This window comes from Sminthopsis crassicaudata, chromosome 4, assembly GCF_048593235.1.
Source record: "Sminthopsis crassicaudata isolate SCR6 chromosome 4, ASM4859323v1, whole genome shotgun sequence".
NCBI classification, from domain to species: domain Eukaryota; kingdom Metazoa; phylum Chordata; class Mammalia; order Dasyuromorphia; family Dasyuridae; genus Sminthopsis; species Sminthopsis crassicaudata.
The window spans coordinates 439,912,129-439,939,002 of NC_133620.1; the positions used below are offsets into that span (position 1 = coordinate 439,912,129).

Consider the following 26,874-nt stretch of genomic DNA (forward strand, 5'->3'; position numbering starts at 1 on the left):
ATGACTGCATCTTGTGAATAAGGGGGAAAAATGAGTGTTTATTAAGTGTCTCCTTTGTGCTAGTTATTGGGCTAAAAGATTTACAAATTTTATCTTATTGAATCCTCACAACAAACCTGCCAGGTGAGTACTATTATTATTCCCATTTTACAGCTGCATAAATCAATTTGAAGAAAGTTCATGTGACTTGCCCTGTATCACATAGAAATTTTTGAACCCCAGTTGGAATTCAGGTCTGCCTGATGTCAGCCCCAGCACTCTATCCATTTTACCACCTAGATGCCTTGAAATATAAATAAAATAAAAAAGTATATCCCTATGATTCTCAATGTGAATACTTTGAAGGGGTGAATTTCATCTTATTTGCTTGTTGAAAAACTAGCCTTATTGAAGTTTGACCTTATACAAGGTGACAGAGCCAATCCTGGACAAAAGTTGCCAAGGAGACAAAGTTTGTAATTCACATCCTTGACTTCTCTCTTTGCTCCCTTCTTCAACTTTCTGCTCTGGTGATTCTGCCACTTGATCACCTTTCCTCAGACTTTTTCCTTCCCTTTCCTCATCCTCTAGAGTGTTTATCTCACTTCAGATTATGAAAAGGAGTTTTAAAGAGATTGAAATTATTTTGCCTTGAGAAGATTTTTTTTTGAGGGACAAGATAATGTAATGACAAATATGTCACATACTCTCATAATATCTCCCCAAATATCCATGTCACTTTGGATCCAGAGATGCTTGGGAGTTTGTGATCTGTCTAAGATGGACCAATGAGTCTAGTGCTGGCCTGGAGTCAGGCTACCTGAGTCTATCTCAAATCTGAACTCAGATACTTACTAGGTGTGTGACTTTGGGTTTTCTAAAAGGGATAAACAAAGAAAGGAGCATGACTGGACTGTCTTTTTTTTTTTTAGTATTTATGCCTTCAGTGTTTACCACAGTGCTTGGCACATAGTAGACACTTAATAAATGTATATTGACTGAATGACTGGATGTCTCACCCATATTGTATAAAATAATAGTCAGCCCATCACTGAAAAGAAGCTGGTGAACATCAAAGGAGTAATTGAGGAAGAGAGAACTCCAAATCCATAAGTTGAGTGAAGATTTTAGTTGAAATCGAGGTTCCTCCTTTTTGTGGCTGTCCTTAGATATTCACCTGAGAGTTTTCACTCTCAAGGTCTCTCTGAAGAACTTTGCAATCCATTGCTTGACATAGTAGATGCTGGTAAAGACTGCCTATAACTATGCTCTCTAAGCAAAGCAGAATGGCAGCAGTTCAAAAGAAACATGAGATGCAAACACTTAGAGAATCCAAATTTTCACACCAATTTTTTGTGCTTGACTTGTGGAAGAGCATTCCAAGCTCATCTTGGTCTGACTGGGCAGAGTCAGATGCACTGTAACTTGCATCTAACATGGTAGGATCATTTTGATCTTATGGACAACAACCATTCATATGAGTACATGTTTATCCATTTTTGTCCTTCCTGTGATATGTTTTGTGCTAAGTACTTCCCATTGATCCCTGTAGCCAATAACATAGCGATGGATGAGGTAAAGGAAGAGATTAACTCTCTCCTCCTACAAACAATGATATCTTCTATTTTCATTTCAGCTCTGAAAGACATCAAAGAAAGGAGAAACCAAACAGTTGTCACTGAATTCATCTTCCTGGGGTTTTCCAACCACCCGGAACTGCAGGGATTGTTCTTCCTGATATTTTTAGTTGTGTACCTGATAACTCTCCTGGGAAACCTTCTCATACTAACAGCAATCAGAATCAATCCTGTTCTCCACACCCCTATGTATTATTTCCTCAGCAACTTGTCCTTCCTGGACATCTGCTACACCTCCACCACTGTCCCCATCATGCTGGTGAATTTTTTCCGAGAAAAGAAGACCATTACCTATGACGATTGCCTGAGTCAACTCTTCTTCCTTGTTGCTTTTGCAGGCTCTGAGTGTGTCCTGTTGGCTGCTATGGCTTATGACAGATTTATAGCCATTTGCCATCCATTACGCTACCCAGTTCTCATGAGCAAAAGGGTCTGTGCCTACTTAGCAGCTGGGTCCTGGTTGTGTGGGTTAGTGAACTCTCTGGCCCACACAGGACTTACAGCAACTCTTACTTTATGTGGTCCCAACCAGATCAGCCATTTTCTCTGTGACATCCCCCTACTCCTGAAGCTCTCCTGCTCAGATACTTCCATTAATGAGATAGCACTCTATATATCCAGTGCCATCATCGGTCTGAGCCCCTGCCTCTTCACTGCTGTCTCTTATATTCTCATTATCTCTGCTATCTTAAAAATCCAGTCTGCTCAAGGGCGGCAAAAAGCCTTCTCTACCTGTGCTTCTCATCTCACTGTGGTGGTCATCTACTATGGAACTGGAAACTTCAACTATGATCAGCCCAGCTCAGGCTCCTCTTTGGATGTAGATATGTTGGTATCTGTTCTCTTCTGTATTGTTACTCCCATGTTAAATCCCATCATCTACAGCCTGAGAAACAAGGAAGTTAAATTTGCCTTGAGGAAACTATGTGAAGGGCATATTTTATCCAGTGATTCCAGTATTCAAATCAGATCTTAAACTGGGGATCCATGAACTTGGTTTAAAAGTATATATTTATAACTATATTTTTAGTAGAATTGATTTCCTTTGTAATCATTGTCTTTTATGCATTTTAAAAATCTATTCTTTCCTATCATACTGTCCATTCTATTTTCTCCATTCTCTCATTTTTACCTTTAAACTATAACTATCTACTGGTTGCTTCCTTATTTGCCGAGAAACATACCCCATCTCTCTTCAGCTGCAAAAACCCCTCTATCGCTCAATAGGTACATCTCATATCTTTCCTCTTTTCTTGCTAAACTACACCAGAAGCCATGTTCTTTCCTTTCAATTTCTCTAAATTCTGAATCTGCCTTGTAATCTCATCATTCAACTGAAACTTCCTTCTCCAAAACTCTCCCTAATTCCCTAATTGCTGAATCTAATGGCCTTTCCTCAGTCCTCCTCTGTAGCCTTTGGCACTTTTGATCACTTTCTTCTCCTTATGACTTTCTTTCCAGATTTTCCTGACACTATCCTCTCCTAATACTTCTCTCTTCCATATGGTCATTCTTTCTCAATCTCCCTAGCTGGATAATTATTTAGCTCATGCCCACTACCCTTTGGATGCTCCACAGGGTTCTGCCCTGGATCCTATTCCCTTTCCTCTTTACACTATTTCACTTGGTGATTTCATCAGCTTCCATGGATTCAACAATTCACTTTCTGTTGATGATGCTCAAATCTATTTTTCTCACGCCAAACCTCTTTGCTGACCTCCAGTCTCATGTCTCCAGATACCTGTTGGACACCATGAACTGGATGTCTCATAGATTTCTTAAACTCAACATGTCTAAAGTTAGACTATCTTTCTCCCATACCCTCCTTTCTCCCTAATTTCTTTTTACTTTTGAGAGTGCCTTCATCCTCCTCATTACCTGAATCACAATCTAGGTGTTATCTATATATGATATGTTGCCAAATCTGGAGATGTTCTCATCACAACATCTTTTCCATGTCTTCATTTTCTCCTCTGACACTGTCACTACACCCTTACTATCTTATGTCTGGACAACTTCATACTCTGCTCAGTCTAACATTCACTCAAATGTCAAGTGATCTTCCTAAAGAATAGGTCTGACCATCTCACCTTGCTGCTTAATATACTCCAGTGACTATATTATCTCAAGGATCACATATAAAATGCTCTGTTATTCAAAGCCTTCATAATCTGCTTCTGCTTTTATTCTTCACAAATTAGTCTATTAAAGTCGAGTTCTTATACTGCATTATTTACTCTGTGATCCAGTGACATGGAATTTCTTATTGTTCCTTGAGAAAGACAACATCTCCCTACCCCAGAAATTTTCATTGGTCATAAATATATCATGGCTGGAATCCTTTCCTTCTTTGTTTCCACTCCCTGGTTTCCCTACATCTTTTCATGGGTCCCCTTAAATCTAACCTTCTGCCAGAATGCTTTCCCAATCTTCTTTAACTCTAGTGCTTTCCGTGTTTTTTTTTTTTATTAGCATTTTTTTTATACCTTCCTACTGCATATTTGTTTTCGTGTTCTGTCCCTCATCAGATTGCAAAGTTCCTGAGAGCAGGTATTGTCCTTCTTTGTATCCTTGATAAAATTTTGCTTATATTCTCAGCACCTAACAGAGGTTAAATTCTAAGAAACTTAATTAGATGCTTATTGAGAAAGGAAGGGATGCTTTCTTCAGCAGCACATATGCTAAATTTGGAGAAAGAAGGGAGTCCATTGGTTTCATCAGTTTGTCAAAGTTGTCTACATCCCAATATTGAGAATACCTAATCTGGATTACTAGGACTCTTCCTGTATAAATGATTTCTATGGTGGGAATAACAGAGACGATTTTAAGGGTTATAAACCGAGAGGGTAATGCAATAGAATATGACTAAGAACTTCAATCAGAAGCTTCTTGAGAGCAAGGGCTAGGATTTGTTTTGGTTTTGCCTATCTTTTCATATTTCCAATCCCTAGCTTAGGTCCTGGTACATAATGAATCATTTTAATATTGATATGTTGGGGGAAAGTAGAGGAGCTTCATGGTAATTTGAACTTTCTAAATGTGGAATGAACTAAATAATTATAATACTAAAAACATAAATTAAATTCATTTTTAAAAAGTAATGAGGTTGAGGAGAAAATATCCTTACTAACTGGGGGCTTGTAGATATCTAACACATTATTCTGTGATATTTACATTTTGGGAAATTATATGTCTAAAACATACACATTTTATACTGTTATGTTCCTATAATATCATCTTCTAATGAGCACTATTTCTGTCCTTTTTCTTCTGTGAAATTAACATAAGTTGTTAATATGCTTGCAAGCTTTTGACATCTTACATGACATTTTCAGATGATTTTTTCCTAGTGTATTTGCAATAAAATATGCCATACAATTGTCTTCTTACCACTTGGCTGACGATATATTATCTATACAACCATAGTCATATATGAGCCATATATATAGAACCAATGATAAGTCAAGACTTGCAACAACATAATAGATCTAAATAGGAGAAGCCAAGAAGAGGACTCAAGTAAACATGACTGGACAAATTGAATGAGGCAGAAAAAAGTGGGAAGGAAGGAAGGAAAGAAGGAAGGAAGGAAGGAAGGAAGGAAGGAAGGAAGGAAGGAAGGAAGGAAGGAAGGAAGGAAGGAAGAAAGGAAGGAAAGAAGGAAAGAAGGAAGGAAAGAAGGAAGGAAAGAAGGAAGGAAGGAAGGAAGGAAGGAAGGAAGGAAGGAAGGAAGGAAGGAAGGAAGGAAGCATTTAGCAAGAATTTACTATGTATTTCACATTTTGCTTAGTCCTGGGAACAAATATAAAGGAGAGGCAGTTTTTGCTCTCAAGGAGTTCACATTTGTACAAGGGAAGATGACATTAATAGGAAAGCGGTAACCAGAGAGAGACGGAAAGGAATTAGAGTGGGAAATGAGTAGATATACATGTGGCAAGCAGATAAGATGATCTGGAGTAGGGAGACTAGTCCATACTCATTATGTCAAAACAAAGAGAGAAAAAATTTAGGATTTTTTGAGCTCAGGCTAAGAATGAAAATTTTCTGAATCAGAATTGCACTTGATTATTATCAAATATTGAATTGTTTTGAAAATTAACTCCTGTGCAGACTTGATATTTTTTAATGAATTCAAGAGACCCATGTTCCCTGAATTCAAATTCGTCTCAGACATTCAATTTCTAGCTATGTTACCTCAGGAAAATCATTTAACCTCCTTTGCCTCAGTTTCTTCATCTGTCAAATAAGGTAGAGAAGGAAATTGTAAACTACTCCAGTATGTTTGCCAAAACAACCCCAAATGGGTCATGAAGAGTCAATCACAGCTGAAATGACTGAACAGCAATGAATTAAACATAAAACTACAAGGAAAAACAGCAATTATTTGTGAAATTTATACTGTAAAAATTTATACTGTGTAATTTATATTGCAGTAAAGTCTGTTTGGTGACAAGTAACATTGTGTGAATCACAATCAATGTCTAGCTGCTTTATACATTTCCATTGCTGTCAAAAGTTAAAACAAGTAAGATTAAACTTTAAAGTATGTATGCATACATTTTTTTCCCCTGAAGAATCTAATTGTGACTATTTACTGGCAAACTCCTTTAAACATTGCTTGAGCTCAGGGATATTCCAATAGAAAAGGGCTCGGGGAATAAAACCACCAGACTTAAACCTGGTAATTTTAGGCAAATAATGATGATGATGATGATGTTTACTAGTATGTAAGTATACACACATCACACACACACACAAAGACACATATACATGCAAAGCAAGGTAATGTGAGCACTTCAAGTTTTGTGAAGTATTTTATATCTATTATCTCATTTAAGCCTTGCTCTTTTTCTTTATGTGTGCATGTTTGTTTGTGTGTGTATATATATATATATATATATATATATGTATGTAAAAACTATATATATACATATATATATAACATATATATTTTATTTGTGTATTCATGTTCCAATACATGATGCAATACAATTCAAAAGAAGGTAAAATTATTAAAGGAGAAATAATAAATGAAAACATCTTGTAATAAATTATCACAAAAGGATATTATTTAAGCTAAAATATAGCTGGGATGCTGGAGTAAAAAGGTAAAATTTCAATAACACATTTATCTGGATGAAGAAAGGTTATAGATCTGGAGCAGTATTGAAAAAGAAAGAGAAATCAACAATTTAAATAAATTTAAGGAACTTTGAGGAGATGATGATCAGAACAAGGAAACCTTGTAGAAATTCATAAGTATCAAATTACCATAAGCAAAATTAATTTCAGGAACAAAATATTAACTGAAAGGAGATAAAAATCAGGAAAAAAATAAATAAATAGGTATAAATTCAACAATTATGACTATAAACATACATGAATTTTTAAATCCATTAAAAAGAGAATGGGAGAATGGATTAAAAAAAAAAAACAAGACCCAGCAATTAGTTGCATATAAATAACATCTAAAAAATAAAGCCATACAAAGAATGTAAATGAGAGAATGGAACTAAATTTATTTTGAATCAGTTGATTCTAAAAAACATTAGTTGTCATTTCTGTGGTTAAGTCTGTTCTGAATGTCCTGACTTTGTTGCTATTTAAAATTTGCTCTAGTTACTGATAACCCTTTCTTCTTAAACCTCAAATAGCACTTTGTTTACTAAATCTCGCTAATATAGATTAATACTACAGGAAATGGATTGTCCTGTGACAATCACAAAGTCTCTCTTTTAGTCATTGCTAGCAAGATTTTTGCCAGAGTCCTTAATAGGCAGATTGTTCCCTTAGAAGATGGTCATCTACCTGAGACTTAGTATGGCTTCAGAAAGGGTTGAGGACCTATTGATATGGAGTTTGTTGCTTAACAATTTCAGGAAAAATGCCAGGAGCAGAACAAAGGTCTATACACAGTGTTTTTCAATCTGGGAAAAACCTTAGATACTATATTGATCATGAGAGCTTATGGAAAATAATATCAAAATTTGGTTCCCAGGAGTAGTTCTTCAGTATTATATATCACTTTCATGATAGCATGGCTATCCAAATTCTGGATAATGGACAATGCTCTTACATCATGCCAGTCACTCTGGTTACCTGTGAGAGAGTGTTAGTCTGTTTGGGCAGAATTGCTGGTCACTTATTTTGAGGTGCGGTTGAATTATAAAGTCTTTCCTTTGAATTAATATTGATTTTGATTATTTGGTAAAAGAAACTGTGAGAAAGGATCACAAATTCTAATTTTGAGTGAATGTTGACCCATACTCAAGATATGCCTCCAACCTGAGAGCCCTGGGTGTTCACAGGCAAAGGAGAGCCCTAGGTGCTATACATATTTATTCTAACTAGATTGTAAACTCCATGAGGGCAGGGACCTCAATCAGTGTAGAGTTTGATGCAGTATAGACCCCAGTTTCTAAACTTCGAGCCACTATCCCATATGGCATTTTATAATTCAATGTGGGGATTGAGAAATTATGATTTATTATTAGTAAATGCTTGGTTTACACACACACACACACACACACACGCATATATGTGTAATACCTATATACTCAGGATCACATAAAAAATTCTTGGGGGAAAAGGAGTCACTAGTGGAAAATATTTTAAAATATTTTGGTAGACACTTAATAAATCTTTTGTAAATTGAAGTTTAAAATGTAAGAATTATATAGCAAAGGAATATCAGACATGCTCACAAGAAAGCAAGTCCAAAAAGCTTCAAAGATAATTTTCTGGGTTTCTTTGCAATTAAAAATCCTACCATTTCCCTCAGGGGAAAGTAAAGCCTCATTGTTTGAGGCACTGGAGAGGAGCTAGTCCAGAGCCTCAATAAAAGAACCTCAGGGATTAAAGCTTACCCTGGCCTCTAGGGATTGACCAGATTAATAGGAAATAACCTGGTTTATAACTTATAACTCTTCAAGTTCATATCCCCCATCTCACACATATTCAAGCCCTGAGATATAGTTAGAGCAGCTAGCAGAGGACCTCAAAATCCAAGTCTCCTTATTGCTTTCACTGGGGTAGCAGCTCACGGCCAGGTGCTGATTCCGATGAGGAAACCCCAAAACTCTTAAAACCTCCTTGGACTCTGCCTCAGGGAAGGGACCCTACCCCAAGCACAAACAGTTTCGTCTTATCTAAAAATCCATTGAATTCTATTCAAATTCTAACCCTGGCTGAAACTCAAGCAGGAAGCCAATCTGGGACTCCACCCATGAGCCCCTTCAAATTGTCCAAAGCCCCCCTATTATAAAAAGAGCCAAACTGGAGTCTACTCTTTGCAGAGGTCCTGAACATGGCATCCTTACGCCGGCCATGTCAAGGATTTCTGCTCACCCGAGCCACCTTGGCTCTGGTGTCTTCCTACCTTTTAACCTTACAAACCCCATAATAAACCTTTTTTTTTTTTTTATCAATCTAGGGTTTTGGGTCTGTAAATTCCTTTCCAGAGGACTCTTGCGCTGCTACTAGACCTCATTTTACTCAGAATCCTCTCGCCGAATCCAAAGGAGTTGCAAGGGAGCTCTATTTGACTCCTGTACCCTGAACCTGCCACTAGATCTCAATTAAACCTAATTTCATTTAGGTGCTCCTTATCTAGATCTCATCAATTCCACCTCTCTTCTCAAAATTAAGGAAAGAGCTTTTTAGTGTTATGCTCATGAAATTAACTTTCTTCCCATTCAAGAAATAACAATATCTCCTTTATATTTGTTTTATACCTAGTTTCATTCACCTATTTAAAATTTTTTTTAAAGGAGAAAATTCCAGAGCAAAAGAGGTAAGTCATATTTCTTTCATTGAAATGAAACTTCTTAATTTTTTTCCTGAGTTTTCTAAAATAATATAAATCTTTATCCTAGGGAATCTGATCAAAAAGAACGTTCCCACCACAAGTGAAACCCAGGAGTAATGAGGCTACCAAATTTATTTTCAGTAGGACTTAGGTAAGATAAAAACATTTGGTCAATTTAATTGAAAAAAAAAAAAAATCAGTCAATTCAGCAAAATACTGTTGAAATGCCATTGTAGATGCTTGAGTACAAAGATGATATCACTAGCTCAATGCATTAGAAAATGAGGCTACATCAGCATGAAGGCTGCTTTGAGAACAGGGAGAGGAAGACCTGCTTTGAGGCTGCTGGAATAATGCACTTGGTGATGAGGGGCAGTGGGAGCAATGGGAACAGTAGGGAGAATAGAAAGGACATATTTGAGAGATGTTTCAGATGAGAATGGACAGAATTTGTTTCCCAACAAACCTAGGAAACAGTACAAGAATAAACAAATCTTGCTACTGGCTCCAATTCCCATTTATCTCCCCAAGATTTCCATTTCACCAGAAGCTCCAGCCATGTGTTCATGAGTGAACATCCTTTTTGTGTCTAGGACTATCTTAGTCTATTTCTCTACTCAAGGCTGCATACCAACCCCAATGGTCCATATCTCAACAGGAGACCCTCTTAACCTGGTGGCAATTTACTATCTCCAGATGACAATTTTAGTTATGGGTATATATATATCTATATATCTATATATCTATAGATATAGATATAGATATAGATATAGATATAGATATCTATCTATCTATCTATATATATTTTTTTGAAGCTGGAGTTAAGTGACTTGCCCAGGGTCACACAGCTAGGAAGTGTTAAGTGTCTGAGACCAGATTTGAACTTGGGTCCTCCTGTGTTATGGGGATATTTTTGAAAAGAGAGTGTTCCCCTTATCAAGAGAACCCCAAAGATTCAAGAAATATTTGAATTGGAAAGAAATTTAGACATCATTTTCTATGGGAGGAAACTTAGACCCAAAGAGTTAATTAAAGAGAATGTAGACAAGGTCATCTGATCTTTAAGTGTCTCCTCTATTTCAATGTCAAGTGCTCTTCCCACTCCATTTCCTGCCTCCATTCACCCTAAAACGTCTTATACATTGCACATTCTTCTGATCAGAAATCAAACTACCTGGGCTTGAATTTGGGTTGGTCAATGACTCCCTGTGTGATCTTGGGCAAAGCACTCAATCTTAGACTCAGTTTCCTTATTTGAAAATTAGAAGGGCTTGGTTTTGGGACACATAGTATCTGAAATGAAGGTATGACATCCAGCTGGTGCTGTCTTGGAGAAAATGTAAAAGTGAAGGAATGATCATAAGCAGCTTTTCCCAAGAAATAAAAGCAATGAAAGAGAGGAGAGAGGTGAGATGGTCGCCAGAAAGACTGGAATCATCAAAGGAAGGGTTTTTTAGAATTATGTCTCAAGTATGGGATCAAGACTTCAGAGTCCCTTGAAAAGACATAGTTGAACCCAGAAGAGTGAATGATATTTTCAAGGGAAGCACTGAAAAAAGACAATTAGATTAAAACTCACTCTTTAGGAATACCCCTCTTCAGAGGTCTATGAAGAATATAAAGGAAGTAAGAAAGGAGAATAGAATGTAAGAACTATGATAATAATGATAATAGCTAACATTTCTTTAGACCCTTCTGTGGTCCAAGATTTGTGCTAAGCATTTCACAAACATTATCTCATTTCATCTTCATAACTACCCTGCAAGGTACTATTATTATCCCCATGTTACAGTTGGAGAAATTGAGGAGACAAAGAGAATCAACTTGACCAGGGTCACATAGCTAGTAAGTATCTGAGGCTATATTTAAACTCACCTCTTTCTGACTCCAGGCCTGGCACACTACCCACTGTGACACCTGTCTATCTTGGTTATAAAACCAAAGATATATATCCAATGGTATCTAATAGGAAGGATTGAGTTAAAAGCAGCGGAGAATTCAAGAGGATAAGGATGGGGAAAAGGCCAGACCACCTGAAAATAAGACTTCCTGATGATTTTTGAGAGGATGTTCTCAATAGAGAGATTGGGATAGAGGCCCAACATTAGGGGTTGAGGAAAGTAATGGGTTTGTGAGGAAATGGAGGCATTTGGTGATGACCTCCATAAGAAGCTTAACAATAAGAAGAGAGTTTTAGGATAGCAGCTTGAGAATAAGCAAACTTGTTCCTTTTTTTGCTTGTTTTTAAGTTTAGAATTGGGAATCTCTGAGCATATCTACACACAGAGGGAAAAAGAAAGATTGATGATGCATGAAAGAAAATTGTTGCTGTAGGAAGATCCTGAATGAAGACATAGAGAATGGGTTCAAAGGTACAGAGAGAAGAATTAGACTTTGGAGAAAGTATATCTTATTCTGATAGGAGGGAAGGAAAAGGAAATGCTCAGAAGTGTTAAGGAAAGAAAGAATATAGCCGACTGAAGGGTAAGTTGAGGTCTGATGTCCTTAATATTCTTAGTGAAGAAAGACATAGAATTGAAGAATTGAGAGAAGAGATCTCAATAGTGATTTTGGACATCGCTTACATAAAAAAGTCTTACTAGAGAATACCCAAGAAGTGACAAAATCAACTCTAGATTGTAATAAGGGCAAAGAATAGATTCAATGTGAGTGTCAGAGGAAATAAAAAGATAAAGGAAGATTGTTATGGTAGAATTTTAAAATTCCAGATATTACATGAGGAACAGTTCCAGAGTTGTTGAGGTCTTACCTGTGAATCTACAAGTCTAATATTAAAGAAAGGGTGAGTTTCTTAGAGAAGTCATGAATAAATCTCTGAGATTGATGGAAGGGAAGAGGAAGGAGAGAAAGATCCTGATAGAAACACTGAGGAATTTGAGATAGTGCCTTGAAAGTGGCAGATGCTAGCAAAATTAGGGAGAATGTGAGACTCTAATGGTTTTGTAATTCGATAGATTTGGGAGTTTCTTCCAGAATACAGATTGCACCAGATTCTTGCCTATTCATCCTGGGCTGCTCTTGTACTGGTCATCCTGAAAGTCTGAGTTCACCCAATGTGCTAGAAGCTGTTCTTTTCTCCTGACATCTGAGTACAATTACCTTTGGGGCACTCTGATTGTCTACCTCTCATCTCTCACTCTTCCCACATGCCCAGTCCATCTTTTCTTTCTGTTAAACAGTTCTTTGATTATGCTGTTCAAACTATTCTTTTTCAGAGTCCTGCATTAGTGTCATGTTTTAGTCAACTTACCAAGTATTTCTCCATTTCCCCAAGGAAATGCTTATCTTGAGTTTTCTTCTTCCTCAACTCATCTCAAGATCCATCTGCATTCCTGTCCTAGATTTATGTACTACTGAAAAATTCTATAAAAGATCCAGTCATATTTATATCGTATCTTGGACAGTAGATAGTCTTCATCCTTTTGGTCTTTTCTGTGCAAATAACAATAGCTGACATTGATATAGCACTTTGTATGTATTGATCCTTACAGTAACCATGGGAAGTCCATGTTACCAACATTATTATTCCAATTTTGTAAATGAGGAAGTTGAGACTCAAAAAAGTTGAATGACTTTCCCAGGTCAGACAAGGTCAAATAGGTTGTATCACTTTTCAGCCCAAGGGGAGATCCAGGATTTGAACCCAAGCCTTCTATTTCCAATTCACAAACTCAAGTTGGCTCTAGTTCTTGCCATGTTTTTTTTTTTACTTTCTAACTTCCACTTCCATCAAGACATGAGTAACCTCATTATAATCCATTTTCTTCATTAACTTCTTTTCCATTCTAGCTCTTTGCTTCAAGTCTCTAGAAATATTGGGATCTATGGCCAAATTTCATCATGTCACTTCCCTATCCTCTCTGCAATGGCAATGAGCCTAATATTGTCTCCTTATTCTCCTTCTACTAAACAAGGTGACTGTGTGGTTACAAACCATAATTACATGGATCAGAATTTGGGTAACCACATGCCCCATTGTTGCCAGCTCAATAGGATTGAGGGAAAAGATCAAGCAATAGAGATACTGCTTCTCAAAAAGTCCTTCAGAGAGGGTCGTGAAAATGAAGATCTATGTCCCTAAAGAAGAGAATAAGGACTATTCTTAGAAGCAGAATAAGGACTATCCTATCCTATCCTAAGGATTATCAACGTTTTTTTCTTTATATTTATATGTATATCTCTTGATGGCTTGCAAGATTTGTTGCTTATTATTGGATTGTGAAATTTAATCACTACTTGGAGTTTGAAGCCTAGAATTGCTGTTGTTGCTCCAGAGATGATCTATGACTTTTTTTTCAATTGGTGCTTTTTTCTGTGTTCAAAAGTTCTGGGAATATTGATTGTTTCATAGTGATGGTCAGGTTTTTGACTTGTCTTGTATTTAGAGTGGCCTATACTCCTTAGTTGTCTCTTCAAATCTTCTTTTCAAGATCAACATGTTTTACTTATATGCAATTCTTGTACCATGTCTAAAGATCTCTTAATGTTATTAGTTTTTGCTTCTTTTTCCAAATTGTCTTTTCCCTCAAGTATATTTGCTTTCCTAATCTATTGTTTTCTATTTTGCTTTTTTGGAGAGACTCATCTTTGTAGATTCAGGATCCAGATATAGGTTTAAGAGTCACTAGTATAAAAATAATTGAAGTTGAAGAATTGAATGAGATTTTCAAAGGAGAGAGAGTATAGAAAGAAGAGAAGTGGAACAAAGCCAGACCTTTGAGGGCTTCAGAAGGCTGTAAAGGACATAGGAGTAGTTAGAAAAGGAGGATTACTAAGAGAATGTAATCTGAAGGCAACTCTTGCAAAAGCAGCATGGAATTTTGGAAAAAGGGAAAAGATCCCAATTTCCTCCTCTATAAAATGAAGGAATTACACTAGCAGATCTCCAGATCTCTTCAGATTTGAAATATAGGCTTCTAGGAGCATTGCTAAAAGGAAATGTCCTATACCATTCTCCATACAAATGTAATCAGGACTATTAATTCCCTTTCTAGGAGAACCAGATGAATATGGCCCATATTTAACTACCAACTCTTAAATGGAAATCAGAGAAGACAAAATGCTCTCACATAGTACTTTCATTTAGGGTGTCTGTTGGCAACACTATTTGGGCTGAATAGATTATTAGTTGTGGTCCATCCTTATGTTCTTAGATTCTCTTGAAGTACAAAAAGGTCAGTGGCTTAAAATGCATTAGAACCAACTTTATAATCACAGCACAGCTTCTGTCCTGCCTCATCTGTGAGCTAACCTGCCCTCCCAAGCATCTTTGCTTGATCTTTGCCTGTCATTTCAGATCCAGGTGGGATGAAGACAAATTTGTTTCCAGCAGTGGATGATCCACTCTGAACAATGGACAAAGATCAGCCCTCTCTAACAATTTTGATAGATCTGCCTAAAATCTGGGTTCCTCTCAAATGGTGTGAATGAGATAAGCAGTGAGCTAGTATTTACATTTTATTTTCCATATCCTCCAGGATATCATCTAATTACATTCTTTTTAAAAAGTAAGTACAATTTCCTGATATTCAGTTATTCACTCCAGTGAAGGGAGATCATGGAGATAGAACTTTGGACCAGTAGAAGGACACAGGAATGTATCCACATCTGTAGTCAGGGAGATCTGAGGGATATTTGGCCCTTTGGTTCAAAAAGATATCTGGTGTCTTCTCTCTTCAAGACCAGTTCATGAGCTACACAAGAAAATCAATCTCATTCTTTGATGACCCAACAAAATCACCTACAAGTTATGAATGATCTTTGGTTGTTTCCCCAAACTAAACTCACTGTCAAAGAATAAAGATATGATTACATCAAAGAGGTTTCAAAGTACCCCTCAGATTCAGGAGGAAATTCCTAAAGAGAAGTTTCCTAAAAATTTTAAATAATGGTTGTATCCTTGGAATAAAGAAGGGAGTTTTTAATGTGTTTTTTTTTGAATGAGTTTTTATTGCCTACTTTGTGCCAGCCATGGGACTAAGGGCTTTACAAATTTTATTGCATTGGATCTTCACAACAACCCTGCCAAATGAGTACTATTATTATTCCCATTTTGGTAGCTGAACAAACTGATTTAAAGAAAGTTTAAGTGACTTGCCCTGTATCACATAGTTAGAAATTTTTTGAACCCCAGTTGGAATTCAGGTTTGCCTAATATCAGCCCCAGCATTCTACTCATTGTACCATCTAAATGCCTTGAAATATGAATTATATAAAAAGTATAATCCTATGATTCTCAATGTGAATAATTTGAAGAGATGAACTTCATTTTATATGGTTGTTGAAAAACCAGCCCCAATGAAGTATTGTTAGGATTACCAGGTGAGAACTCAGGTTGTCTGGACAATTACAAGGTGAGAACTGAGGTTGACTTAACAATTCTCTGGTTCAGACCTTTGGCTCGGGCCTTTAAAGGGAGTTTACACCTTAGTAATTCTAGGAGGAGCAAGCTCATTGGTTGAAGTGGTTCTTCCCAGAAGCCCTTCCATTATCCCACACCCATTCTCTGGGAGGATAAAAAGAGGCAACATTGAGCCTGGAGAGCAGTCTGGATTGGGGAAGGACAAGAGCTGGAGAAGATTCAGAGCCAGGATTCAGGAAGAAGAGAGGCTGGCTGGAGGCTCCAGAAGCCTCCCAAGAAACCTGCTCATAGAGGAAAAGATTATACAGAAAAGAAACCTCCTCCCAGAGAAGGATTACAACTGAGAGACGATCAGAACTTTATAAAGTATGACCTTATACATGATGAAAGAGCCAATTCTAGGCAAAACTTGACAAGGAGGCAAAGTTTGTAATTCACTCTTTGCTTTCTACTTCAATTTTCTGCTCTGGTGACTCTTGCACCCTAGATTACCTTTCCTCAGACTTTTGCCTCCCCTTTCCCCATCTCTTAGGGTGTTTATCACACTTCACACTATGAAAAGGAGTTTTCAAGAGATTGCAATTGTTTCATCTTGAGAAGAGATTTTTTGGGGGACAAGATAATGTAATGACAAATATGTTACATACCCTCATAATATTTCCCCAAATATCTATGTCACATTGGAGCCTTATCCAGTGATGCTTGGGAATTTGTGATCTGTCTCAGGTGGTCTAGTGCTGGCCCGGAGTCAGGCTGATTTAGTCTACCTGGAATCTGAGCTCAGATACTTACTAGCTGTGTGACCTGGGGTTCTCTAAAAGGGATCAACAAAGAAAGGAGCATGATTGGACTGTCTTTTTTAGTATTTATACCCTCAGTGCTTAGCACAGTGCTTGGCACATAGTAGACACTTAATAAATGTATATTGATTGAATGACTGGATGTCCCACCCACAGAGCCTTTGTATAAAATAATAAATAGTCAGCCCATTACTGAAGAGAAGCTGGTGAACATCAAAGGAGTAATTGAGGAAGAGAGAACTCCAAATCCAGGAGTTGAGTGAAGATTTTAGTTGAAATTGAGGTTCCTCCTTTTTGTGGCTGTCCTTAGATATTCACCTGAGAGTTTGTTCACTCTCAAGGTCTCTCTGAAGAACTTTGCAATCCATTGCTTGACATAGTAGATGCTGGTAAGGACTGCCTATAACTATGCTCTCTAAGCAAAGCAGAATGGTAGCAGTTCAAAAGAAACATAAGATGCAAACACTTAGAGAATCCAAATTTTCACACCATATTTTTGTGCTTGACCTGTGGAAGAGCATTCTAAGCTCATCTTGGTCTGACTGGGCAGAGTCAGATGCACTGTAACTTGGATCTAACATGGTAGGGTATTTTTGATCTTATGACAACAACCATTCATATGAGTACATGTTTATCCATTTTTGTCCTTCCTGTGATGTGTTCTGGGCTCAGGACTTCCCATTGATTCCTGTAGCCAATACTGTAGTGAGGATAGATGAGATAGAGGAAGAGGTTAACTCTCTCCTTCTACAAACAATGATATCTTCTATTTTCATTTCATCTCTGAAGGACATTAAGGAAAGGGGAAACCAAACAGTTGTCACTGAATTCATCCTCCTGGGGTTTTCCAACCACCCAGAACTGCAGGGATTGTTCTTCCTGATATTTTTAGTTGTGTACCTGGTAACTCTTCTGAGTACCCTTCTCATATTAACAGCAATTAGAATCAATCCTGTTCTCCACACCCCTATGTACTATTTCCTCAGCAACTTGTCCTTCTTGGACATCTGCTATATCTCCATCACTGTCCCCATCATGTTAGTGAAATTTTTCTCCAAGAGAAGACCATTACCTATGACGGCTGCCTGTCCCAGATCTTCTTCCTTGTTGCTTTTGCAGGCTCTGAGTGTGTCCTGTTGGCTGCTATGGCTTATGACAGATTTATAGCCATTTGCCATCCATTACGCTACTCGGTTCTCATGAGCAAGAGTGTCTGTGGCTACTTAGCAGCTGGGTCCTGGTTGTGTGGGTTAGTGAACTCTCTGACCCACACAGGGCTGACAGCAACTCTCACTTTGTGTGGTCCAAACCAGATCAACCATTTTCTCTGTGACATCCCCCTACTCCTGAAGCTCTCCTGCTCAGACACTTCAATTAATGAGATAGCGCTCTATATATCCAGTGCCATCATCTGTCTGAGCCCCTGCCTCTTCACTGCTGTCTCTTATATCCTCATCTCTGCTGTCTTAAAAATCCAGTCTGCTCAAGGGCAGCACAAAGCCTTCTCCACCTGTGCTTCTCACCTCACTGTGGTGGTCATCTACTATGGAACTGGAAACTTCAACTATGATCAGCCCAGCTCAGGCTCCTCTTTGGATATAGATATACTGGTCTCTGTGCTCTTCTGTATTGTTACTTCCATATTAAAACCCACCATCTACAGCCTGAGAAACAAGAAAGTTAAATTTGCCTTGCAGAAACTATGTGAAGGGCATATTTTACCCAGCGATTCCAGTGTTTAAATCAGATCTTTAGGTGGGGTGCATGAATTTTGTTTTAAAATATTTATTTGTTAACTATATTTTCAGTGGAATTGATTTCTTCTGTAATCATTGTATTTTATGCCTTCACTCCCCTATCATACTGTCCATTCTATTCTCTCCATTCTCTCATTTTACCTTTAAACTATAACTATCTAATGGTTACTTCTTTACTTGCCTTTACTCCCCATCTCTGCTCATCTGCAAAAAAAAAAAAAAAAAAAAACAACCTCTATCACCCAATAGCTGTATCTCATGTTTCCTCCTTTGTTGTTAAACTACTTCAGAAGTCATTTTATTTCCTTTCACTCTCTTTAAATTCTCTATAATCTGCTTTGTGATCTCATCATTCACCTGAAACTGCTCTCTCCAAAGCTATCCATTATTCCCTAATTGCTGAATCTAATGGCCTTTTCTTAACCTTCATCTACAGCCCTTGCCACTGTTGATTACCCTCTTCTTAAGACTTCTTTTCAGCTTTTCTGACACTATCTTTTCCTAACACTATGCTCTCCTAGTATTTCTCCCACCTATGTAATCATTCTTTCTCAATCTCCTTAGCCCGATAGTTATTTAGCTCATACCTGGGGTGCCCCATAGAACCACAGGGTTTGGATCCTGTTCCCTTTCCTCTTTACACTATTTCACTTGGTGATTTCACCAGCTTCCATGGATTCGATTATTCTCTCTCTGCTGATAATTGTCAAATCTATTTTTCTCATACTACACCTCTCTGCTGACCTCCAGTCTCATATCTCCAAATACTTGTAGAATATCGTGAACTGGATGCCTCATAGACATCTTAAACTCAACTTGTCCAAGGCTGAAGAAGCTATCGTCCTATATGCTCCCTTCTCCCTAATTTCTCTTTTCTATTGAGGGCACTCCCCATCCTCATCATTACCTGGGATCATACTCTAGATGTTATCTATGACTTCTCACTCTTACCCTCTATACTCGATCTGTTGCCAAATCTGCAGATGTTCTCAGCATAACACCTTTTCTATATGTTCTCCCCTGACATTGCCACCATATTGACACCAGATCATCACAATTTTTTGTCTGGACATAGACTGCTGATTGGTCTTTCCCTACTCCAGTTTAACCTTCACTCAAATGTCAAGTGATCTTCCTAAAGCCCAAGTCCTGACCATCTCATCCTGCTTTCAATATATTCTTATGGCTCTATATCATCTCAAGTTTCACATATAAAATGCTCTGTTATTCAAAGCCCTTTATAACCTGCTTCTTCTCCCCTGTAGTCTTCAAAAATTAGACTATTAAAGTAGACTTCTTATACTATATTATTTACTCTGTGATCCAGTTTCTTGGAATTTCTTATTGTTCCTTGAGAAAGACTATCTCGGAACCCCAGAAATTTTCATTTATCAGAAATACCTCATACCTGGAATCCTTTCCCACTTTGTTTCCACTCCCTGGTTTCTCTATATCTTTTCATGGGTCACCTTAAATCTAACATTCTGCCAGAATCCTTCCCCAATTTTCCTTAACTCTAGTGCTTCTCCTGTTATTTTTTATTAGCAATTTATCCTGTTTTATAGCTTCTTACTGCATAGTTGTTCTCATGTTGTGTCCCTCATCAGATGAGAAGGTTCCTGAGAGCAGATACTGTCCTTCTTTGTATCCTTGATAAAACTTTCTTTATATTCTCAACACCTAGCAGAGCGCACATTCTAAGTACTTAATCAAATGTTTATTGAGAAATAAATGGGGTACTTACTTCAGCAGTCCATATACTAAAATTGGAGAAAAAGAGGATCTATGAGCTTCATTAGATTGCCAAAGCAGTCCATGTGACATAAAAAGGTTAAGAACACCTAGACTATATAACTATATAGACTCTTCTTATATAAATGATTTCTGTGGTGGAAAAAGTAGAAAAGCTTTTAAGGAGTTCAAACCTAAAAGGTAATGCAATAGTACATATGACTGTGAACTTCAATTAGAAGCTTCTTGAGAGCAAGGATTTTGATTTATTTTGCTTTGCCTGTCTTGATATTTCCAGCCCCTAGCTTAGTTCCTGGTATATAGAAATATTGATATATTGGGAGGGGGAGTAGAGAAGCTTTTTGATAATTTGAACTTTCTAAAAGTAGAATGGACTAAATAATTATAACACAGAAAACATAAGATAAATTCAATTTTTAAAAGTACTGAGGTTGAGGGAGGAAAATTCTTACTATAAGCCCTTATCTGAGGGCTTATAGATACCTAACACACTGTCCTGTAATATTTACATTTGGGGGGATTATATGTTTAAAACATTACACATTTTACTCTGTTACATTTCTACAATATTTATATTGATGTCTTCTAATAAGTACCATTTCTGTCCTCTTTCATCTGTGAAATTAACATAAGTTATTAATATGCTTGCAAGCTTTTGACTTCTTACATGACACTTTTAGATGATTTTTTATCCTAGTATATTTGCAAGAAAATAAGCCATACAATTGCCTTCCTACCACTTGGCTGACAATACGTCATCTATCCACGTCATCTATCCAACTAAGTTCTCTCCATCAACCATATACCGGTACCCGTGATGGATGAAGACTTGTAACAATGTAAAAGGTCTAAATAGGAGAAGTCAGCAAAAGGGCCCAGGTAAACATGATTGGACCAATTGAATGAGGCAGAAAAGATGGAAAGGAAGTAAGGAGGGAAGGAACAAAAGAAGAAAAGAAAGAAAGAAGGAAGGAAGGAATGACAGAAAAACCATTTAGCAAAGATTTACTATGTGTCCCATATTTTGCTTAGTTCTGGAAACAAATATAAAAGGGAAACAGTTTCAGCTCTCAAGGAGTTCACATTGTTACAAGGGAAGATAACATTTATGGGCAAGTGATAGCTTGGAAGAGATGAAAAGAGATTGAGGTGGGAAATTAGTAGATAAGCATACAGCAGGCAGATAAGATGATCTGGAGTAGGTAATTGAATGGCTAAATAACTAGTCCATACCCATCATGACAAAACAAAAAGAGAAAGAAAAAATTATGATTTTTTTTTGAGCTAAGGGCTAAGAATGAAAATTTTCTGAATCAGAACTTCCCTCAACTATTATTATCAAACAATGAATTGTTTTGAAAATTCTGTTTTGAAAAAACTGCTGTGCAGTTGATGTTTCTTAATGCATTCATGTGCAGCTAGGTGGCTCAGTGTTCAAATATGGTCTTAGACACTCAATATCTATTTATGTAAACTTGGGAAAGGCACTTAACCCTGTTTGCCTCAGTTTCCTCATTTGTCAAAGGAACTAGAAAAGAAAATTGCAAACTGCTCCAGTATCTTTGCTAGAACAACCCTAAATGGGTCATGAAGAATCAATGTCAATTGCAATGACTGAATAACAATGAATTAAACATAAAACTACAAGAAAAAAACAGCAATCATTTATAAAAATTTATACTGTAGTAAAGTGTGTTTGGTGACAAGTAGCACTGTTTGAATCACAAGCAATGTCTAATTGCTTTATACATTTCCATTGCTGTCAAAAGTTAAAACAAGCAAGATTAAACTTTAAAGTGTATGTGCACACAGTTTTCCCCCTGGAGAATCCAATTGTGACTATTTACTGGCAAACTCCTTTAAACATTGCTTAAGCTCAGGGGGATTCCAATAGAAGAAGGCTCAAAGAATAAAATCATCACCAGATTTAACCCTGGCAATAATAATGATAATAATAATAGGCTAATAAAAATAATGATGACATTTACTAGTATATAAGTATACACACTTACACATACATACACATAAATTTGCAGAGAGCTAGTGCCAGCACTTTAAAATTCACAAAGTGTTTTATATCCATTAAACCTTGTATCCTTAAAGCCTTGCCTTTGTGTATATTCATGTCCCATATTTGACATAATACAATTTAGCAAAGGATAGGAGTATTGAAGAAGATATAATAAAAACTTCTTAGAACAAAGCACCACCACGAATATCACTTAAGTTAAAATGTTAGCTGGGATGTGATGAAGTGGGAAGGCAAGATTTCAAGGTCAAAGATCTGTGAAGTTATAGACTAAGAAAGAGAAATAAACAATTTAAGTGAATTCGAAGAACTTTGAGGAGATGGTAATCAGGAGTGAGAGGAAAAGTTTGTGAAAATTGGTAAGCACCAAATTGCTATAAGCAAAATTAATCTCAGGACAAATATTAATTTGAAAAGATATAAAAATCAAGACAAAATAAATAAATAAATGGAAGGAGATATAAATGCAACAGTTATAATCACAAATGTACCTGGACTTTAAAATCCAATAAAAAGAAAGGAAGGAGAGAATGAATAAGAAAATAAGAGCCAACAATTTGTTGCATATAAATAACACACCTAAAAAATAAAGCCATTCACTGAATGAAAATGGGAGACTAGAACAAAATTTAATATGCTCTGATAAAACTATTGTAACCCATGATTGTTTTGCACAAAATGGTAGATGGTAAAATGGTATAATGCCATAAAAATGAACAGAATAGAAAACAAATAAAAAAGTAATTTAACAGTTACAGAAGATGAATATGTCTCACAGAGCAACAGAAATCTAGCAGAAAAAAGAAATTAAAAGGAAAATGTAAAACTGATAAATTTGAAAGATAATGCTGATTATAGTAACTTTATATTTGATGAATGTAAAAATTTAAGCTTTTGAAATAACAATTTACTATTTGGTTAAACTTGTTGGGAAACCTGGAAAGCAATCTGGCAGAAACAATATATAGATTAATATCTTAAAATACAAGGTCAAACTATATTCATGGCTTAGAGATAAAAAGAGATATCATAAATAAATTTGAAAGAATATAAAATATATTTCTTGTTGTTCAGTCATTTCAGTTATGCCTGACTCTTTGATTCCACATTTTGGGGTTTCTTGGCAAATACTGGAGTGGTCTATCATTTCCTTCTCCAGCTCATTTTTTATAGATGAGGGAACTGAAGCAGAGACTTGCCTAAGTTCACACAGTTAGTGAATATCTGAAAATGAATTCGAGCTCGAAAAGATGAATCTTCCCAATTCCAAGACCAGGACTCTATCCACTTTGCCATTTAGCTGCCCATGGAATATATTGCCTATCTGACTAATGGATAGAACAACAATTTATGAATAAACAATGGAGAGCTTTGTGAGATGCAAAATGATTAATTTTGATTACATTAAATTAAAATGGTAACCAAGATTTAGAAAGAAAGCAGAAAAGTAGAAAAAATTTATAGATAATTTCTCAGACAAAGGCCTCATATCAAATAAGTGGAGAACTTTGCCAAATTTATAAGAATATGAGTCATTCCCCAATAAATGGTCAAAGAATATGAATAGGCAGTTTTTGAAAGAAGAAGTGAAAACTATATAAAAATGCTCTAAATCATTTTTGATTAGAGAAATGCAAATTTAAACAACTTTGAGATATTATTTCAAACCTAACAGATTAGCTAAAATGAAAGGGAAAATGACAAATATTGGAAGGGGTGTGAGTAAACTGTGAAAAATACTATTGGTGTATTGCTCTCCATTTTGCAGAGCATTCTGGAATTATGCCCAAAGAATTATAAAACTGTATATGCCCTTTGATCTATAATACCACTATTAGATCTGTTTCCTAAGGTGATTGGGGGCGGGGAAAGAAAAGAACTTATATATTAAGTTGAAATTCACAAAAGGTCCATCAATTGCTGAATGGCTAGATAAATTTTGGCATGAGATCATGATGAAATACTACTTACTGTACTGTAAAAAAAATGATAAACTGATTTTTAGAAAAACATGGAACGACTGATAAAATAATAAAGAGTAAAACAAGCAAAACCAAGAGACTGATGTATTTAAAAATAGCAATACCTTTTCGAAGAGTAACTGAATGATTAAGCTATTCTGAGCTATATGAATATTCACATCAACTCTAAAGGAAGATGCTATCCACCTCGAGAAAAAGAATGAATATATGAAAGTATATATTGTGTAGTTTCATATATATATATATATTGGTGTCAAATGTTGGCCTTATAGACTTCAGGGTTGAAAACAAGGGAGGAAGACAGCTCTAAATTAAAAATGTAATAAAAAACCAATTAAATTTTTTTTAAAAAGAAAGATGAATGTCATTTTTTAAAATAGAAGACTAAAGAAAATAGATATTCTCAACATTTCTCGATATCTTTACAGAAGTAGGCAATGGACACAGAAAAATTATAAATAAACATTAAAAAGCAGAAATATCATGCACATACTTTTAGACCACAATGCAATAAAAAGTGATACTTAATACAGAGAACAAAAGCTAAATACAGATTTAATGTGATATCCTAAATGAATAGAACAACACACAAATCATAGAAACAATTAACAATTGTATTAAAGAAAACAGTAACAATTATACAATATAACATTAAGTTTTAGGATATACTAAAATCAAGAAACTTTAAAAGGAGAGAATTAACAAATGGGAACATGTAAAAAAATATATATGTATATATATATATACACGCACATATATATATATCATCTAGGACATTAATAAACTCTAAATACAAAAGAAATCACAGAGAAAAAAGAGATAAAATGGAAAATAAAATGGTGTAGAAATGATAAAAAACTGAAGACTGATTCTTTGAGAAATCATAGAGAAAAAAGGGATAAAATGGAAAATAAAATGCTATAGAAATGATAAAAAAAACTGAAGATTGATTCTTTGAGAAGACCACAAAATTAATAAACTTTTAGTCAAGATGATTTTTTTTTTAAAAATCAATTTACCAAAATTAAAGATAATAATGAATCTGTAAAAGGAAATGAAGTTATCTGAACAAGCTATTTGCTTTTCTTTCTCTCTCTCTTTCTATATTTATATGATAATAAAAGACTTTTTCCCCAAGTAGCAGAGAAACTATTTATAGAATAATATATTGTAGCTCACTTGAGAAGGGTTTTTTTTTCTTTTATCTTCATTTACAAGGTGGCCAGGAGATCTTGCTAAGCCCCATAGTCAAGTGGACCTAGGTCCACCCTAATTGGATGGTTCCCATTCCAGGAGTGCCAATATCTCATGTGGTCTGTGGCTTCTGTAGTAAAAATCCCAAGGCTACCTAGCCTTGGGAATGAAGTAGTTAGGGAGGTTCTATTTCTTCCCTTAGGCTATCTTGACTTAATTTACCTTGAATAACCAGGATACTGAGTCCAAAAGATTGCTGGTTGTCTGATAACAATTTGCTCATCAGTGCTAAAGGGACTTCTGAAACTAGTGAGCATCAGTAATGAGGTGCCTAAAGTTAAGGAGCAGTGCAAAATTGGATGTTCTCCACTTGACCTAGTGATGTTTTAGGCCTAAAAACACGCTTCTAGAGCTCTGCCCAGGGAATTATGGTTAGGGCGCCTATCAACCAAGTAAATTGACCACTCCTCAGCTCTACCTCAAAGTCATAAAATTAAGCATATCAGTGACATGAAGCATCTGGATTCTCTCATTTTTCCCTATAAATTTACCAGATGCTTTGCTCCTTGCTAACTTCTCTTTGAATTTAGCCACTTTAGCTGACTTTACAATTTTAATAAACTTTACCCCTTGACATTGGAGATGGATCTAAGTCTACAAATTCTCTTTCTATTTAAAAAAAATTTTATTTTTAATAATAGCTTTTAATTTTCAAAAAAGCATGCAAAGATAGCTTTCAACATTCTCTTACAAAACCCTGTAATTCAAGTTTTCTCCATCCCTTTCCTCATTCCCCTCCTCTGGAGAGTAAGCATATATGTTAAACATGTGCAGTTCTATATGTATTTCCACATTTATTACCTGTAAAGTCTTTTGAGACACTTCAAAACACAAGGTTGGAAGCCCAACATTTTTGGGATTCCTCTCAAACCTTAACAGTACCTCTGCTTCTACTACCAACCTGTTCTCCCTTCAAATGAGTTTCTGAGCTTACATTTCTCTCCCATTCCAGATCATTCTCTTCTCCTTGCTCTTTCCTGCTGCTGCTGCTGCTCGACCTCTGATCAATGGCTGGCTTGGTTCCTCTTTGGATGCCTTTGGGAAGAATTGCCTTGACCTACCAGGGACAAAGGTGATCCAGGAAGGATGGAGCCTCCTCTCAGCACTGAACCAGATAGTCCATCTTCAGGCCTACCCAGGTGTACTTCCCAATAGTCAAGGGCTTGTTTATACTTTTTGTTTTGGAGTCTCAGGGAAAAAGAAGAGGGAAAGGAGGAAGAAGAGGAGAAGGAGGAAGGTACCTCCTGCTTTTCCATCTCTATCCTAATATCCTAACCATAATTTATCCTTCTTCCTCTTCTCTCCTTTCCCCTCCTTCTAATGTTTTGATCTGGGTTTTTCAATTGTGTTCTTGGACTTTGGGACTGGGATTCTGGACCCCAGTTAGCTATGGGGAACCTGTGCTCTCCTTGAGGTGACGTACCACTCAAAGGGTCTCCCTTAGGTCTGGATGCCGGCCTTGCCCCCAACCTCAATGTGCTCCTCTGTGATTTGT

At 36.4% G+C, this 26,874-nt stretch overlaps 1 protein-coding gene and 1 pseudogene across 1 annotated transcript; both read left to right on the forward strand.

The window, feature by feature from the left end:
- Positions 1-1,545: 1,545 nt before the first annotated feature.
- LOC141540934 (olfactory receptor 5V1-like) lies at positions 1,546-2,592 on the forward strand. Its single transcript, XM_074264898.1, has one exon. It carries the CDS (start codon positions 1,546-1,548, stop codon positions 2,590-2,592), a length of 1,047 nt encoding a protein of 348 aa, XP_074120999.1.
- A 14,769-nt stretch (positions 2,593-17,361) lies between these two features.
- LOC141540936 (olfactory receptor 5V1-like) lies at positions 17,362-18,347 on the forward strand (annotated as a pseudogene).
- The last annotated feature ends 8,527 nt before the right edge of the window (positions 18,348-26,874 follow it).

Coding starts and splice junctions, on each gene's coding strand:
- LOC141540934 (XM_074264898.1), top strand. CDS start 1,546: ATGGATGAGGTAAAGGAAGAGATTAACTCTCTCCTCCTACAAACAATG.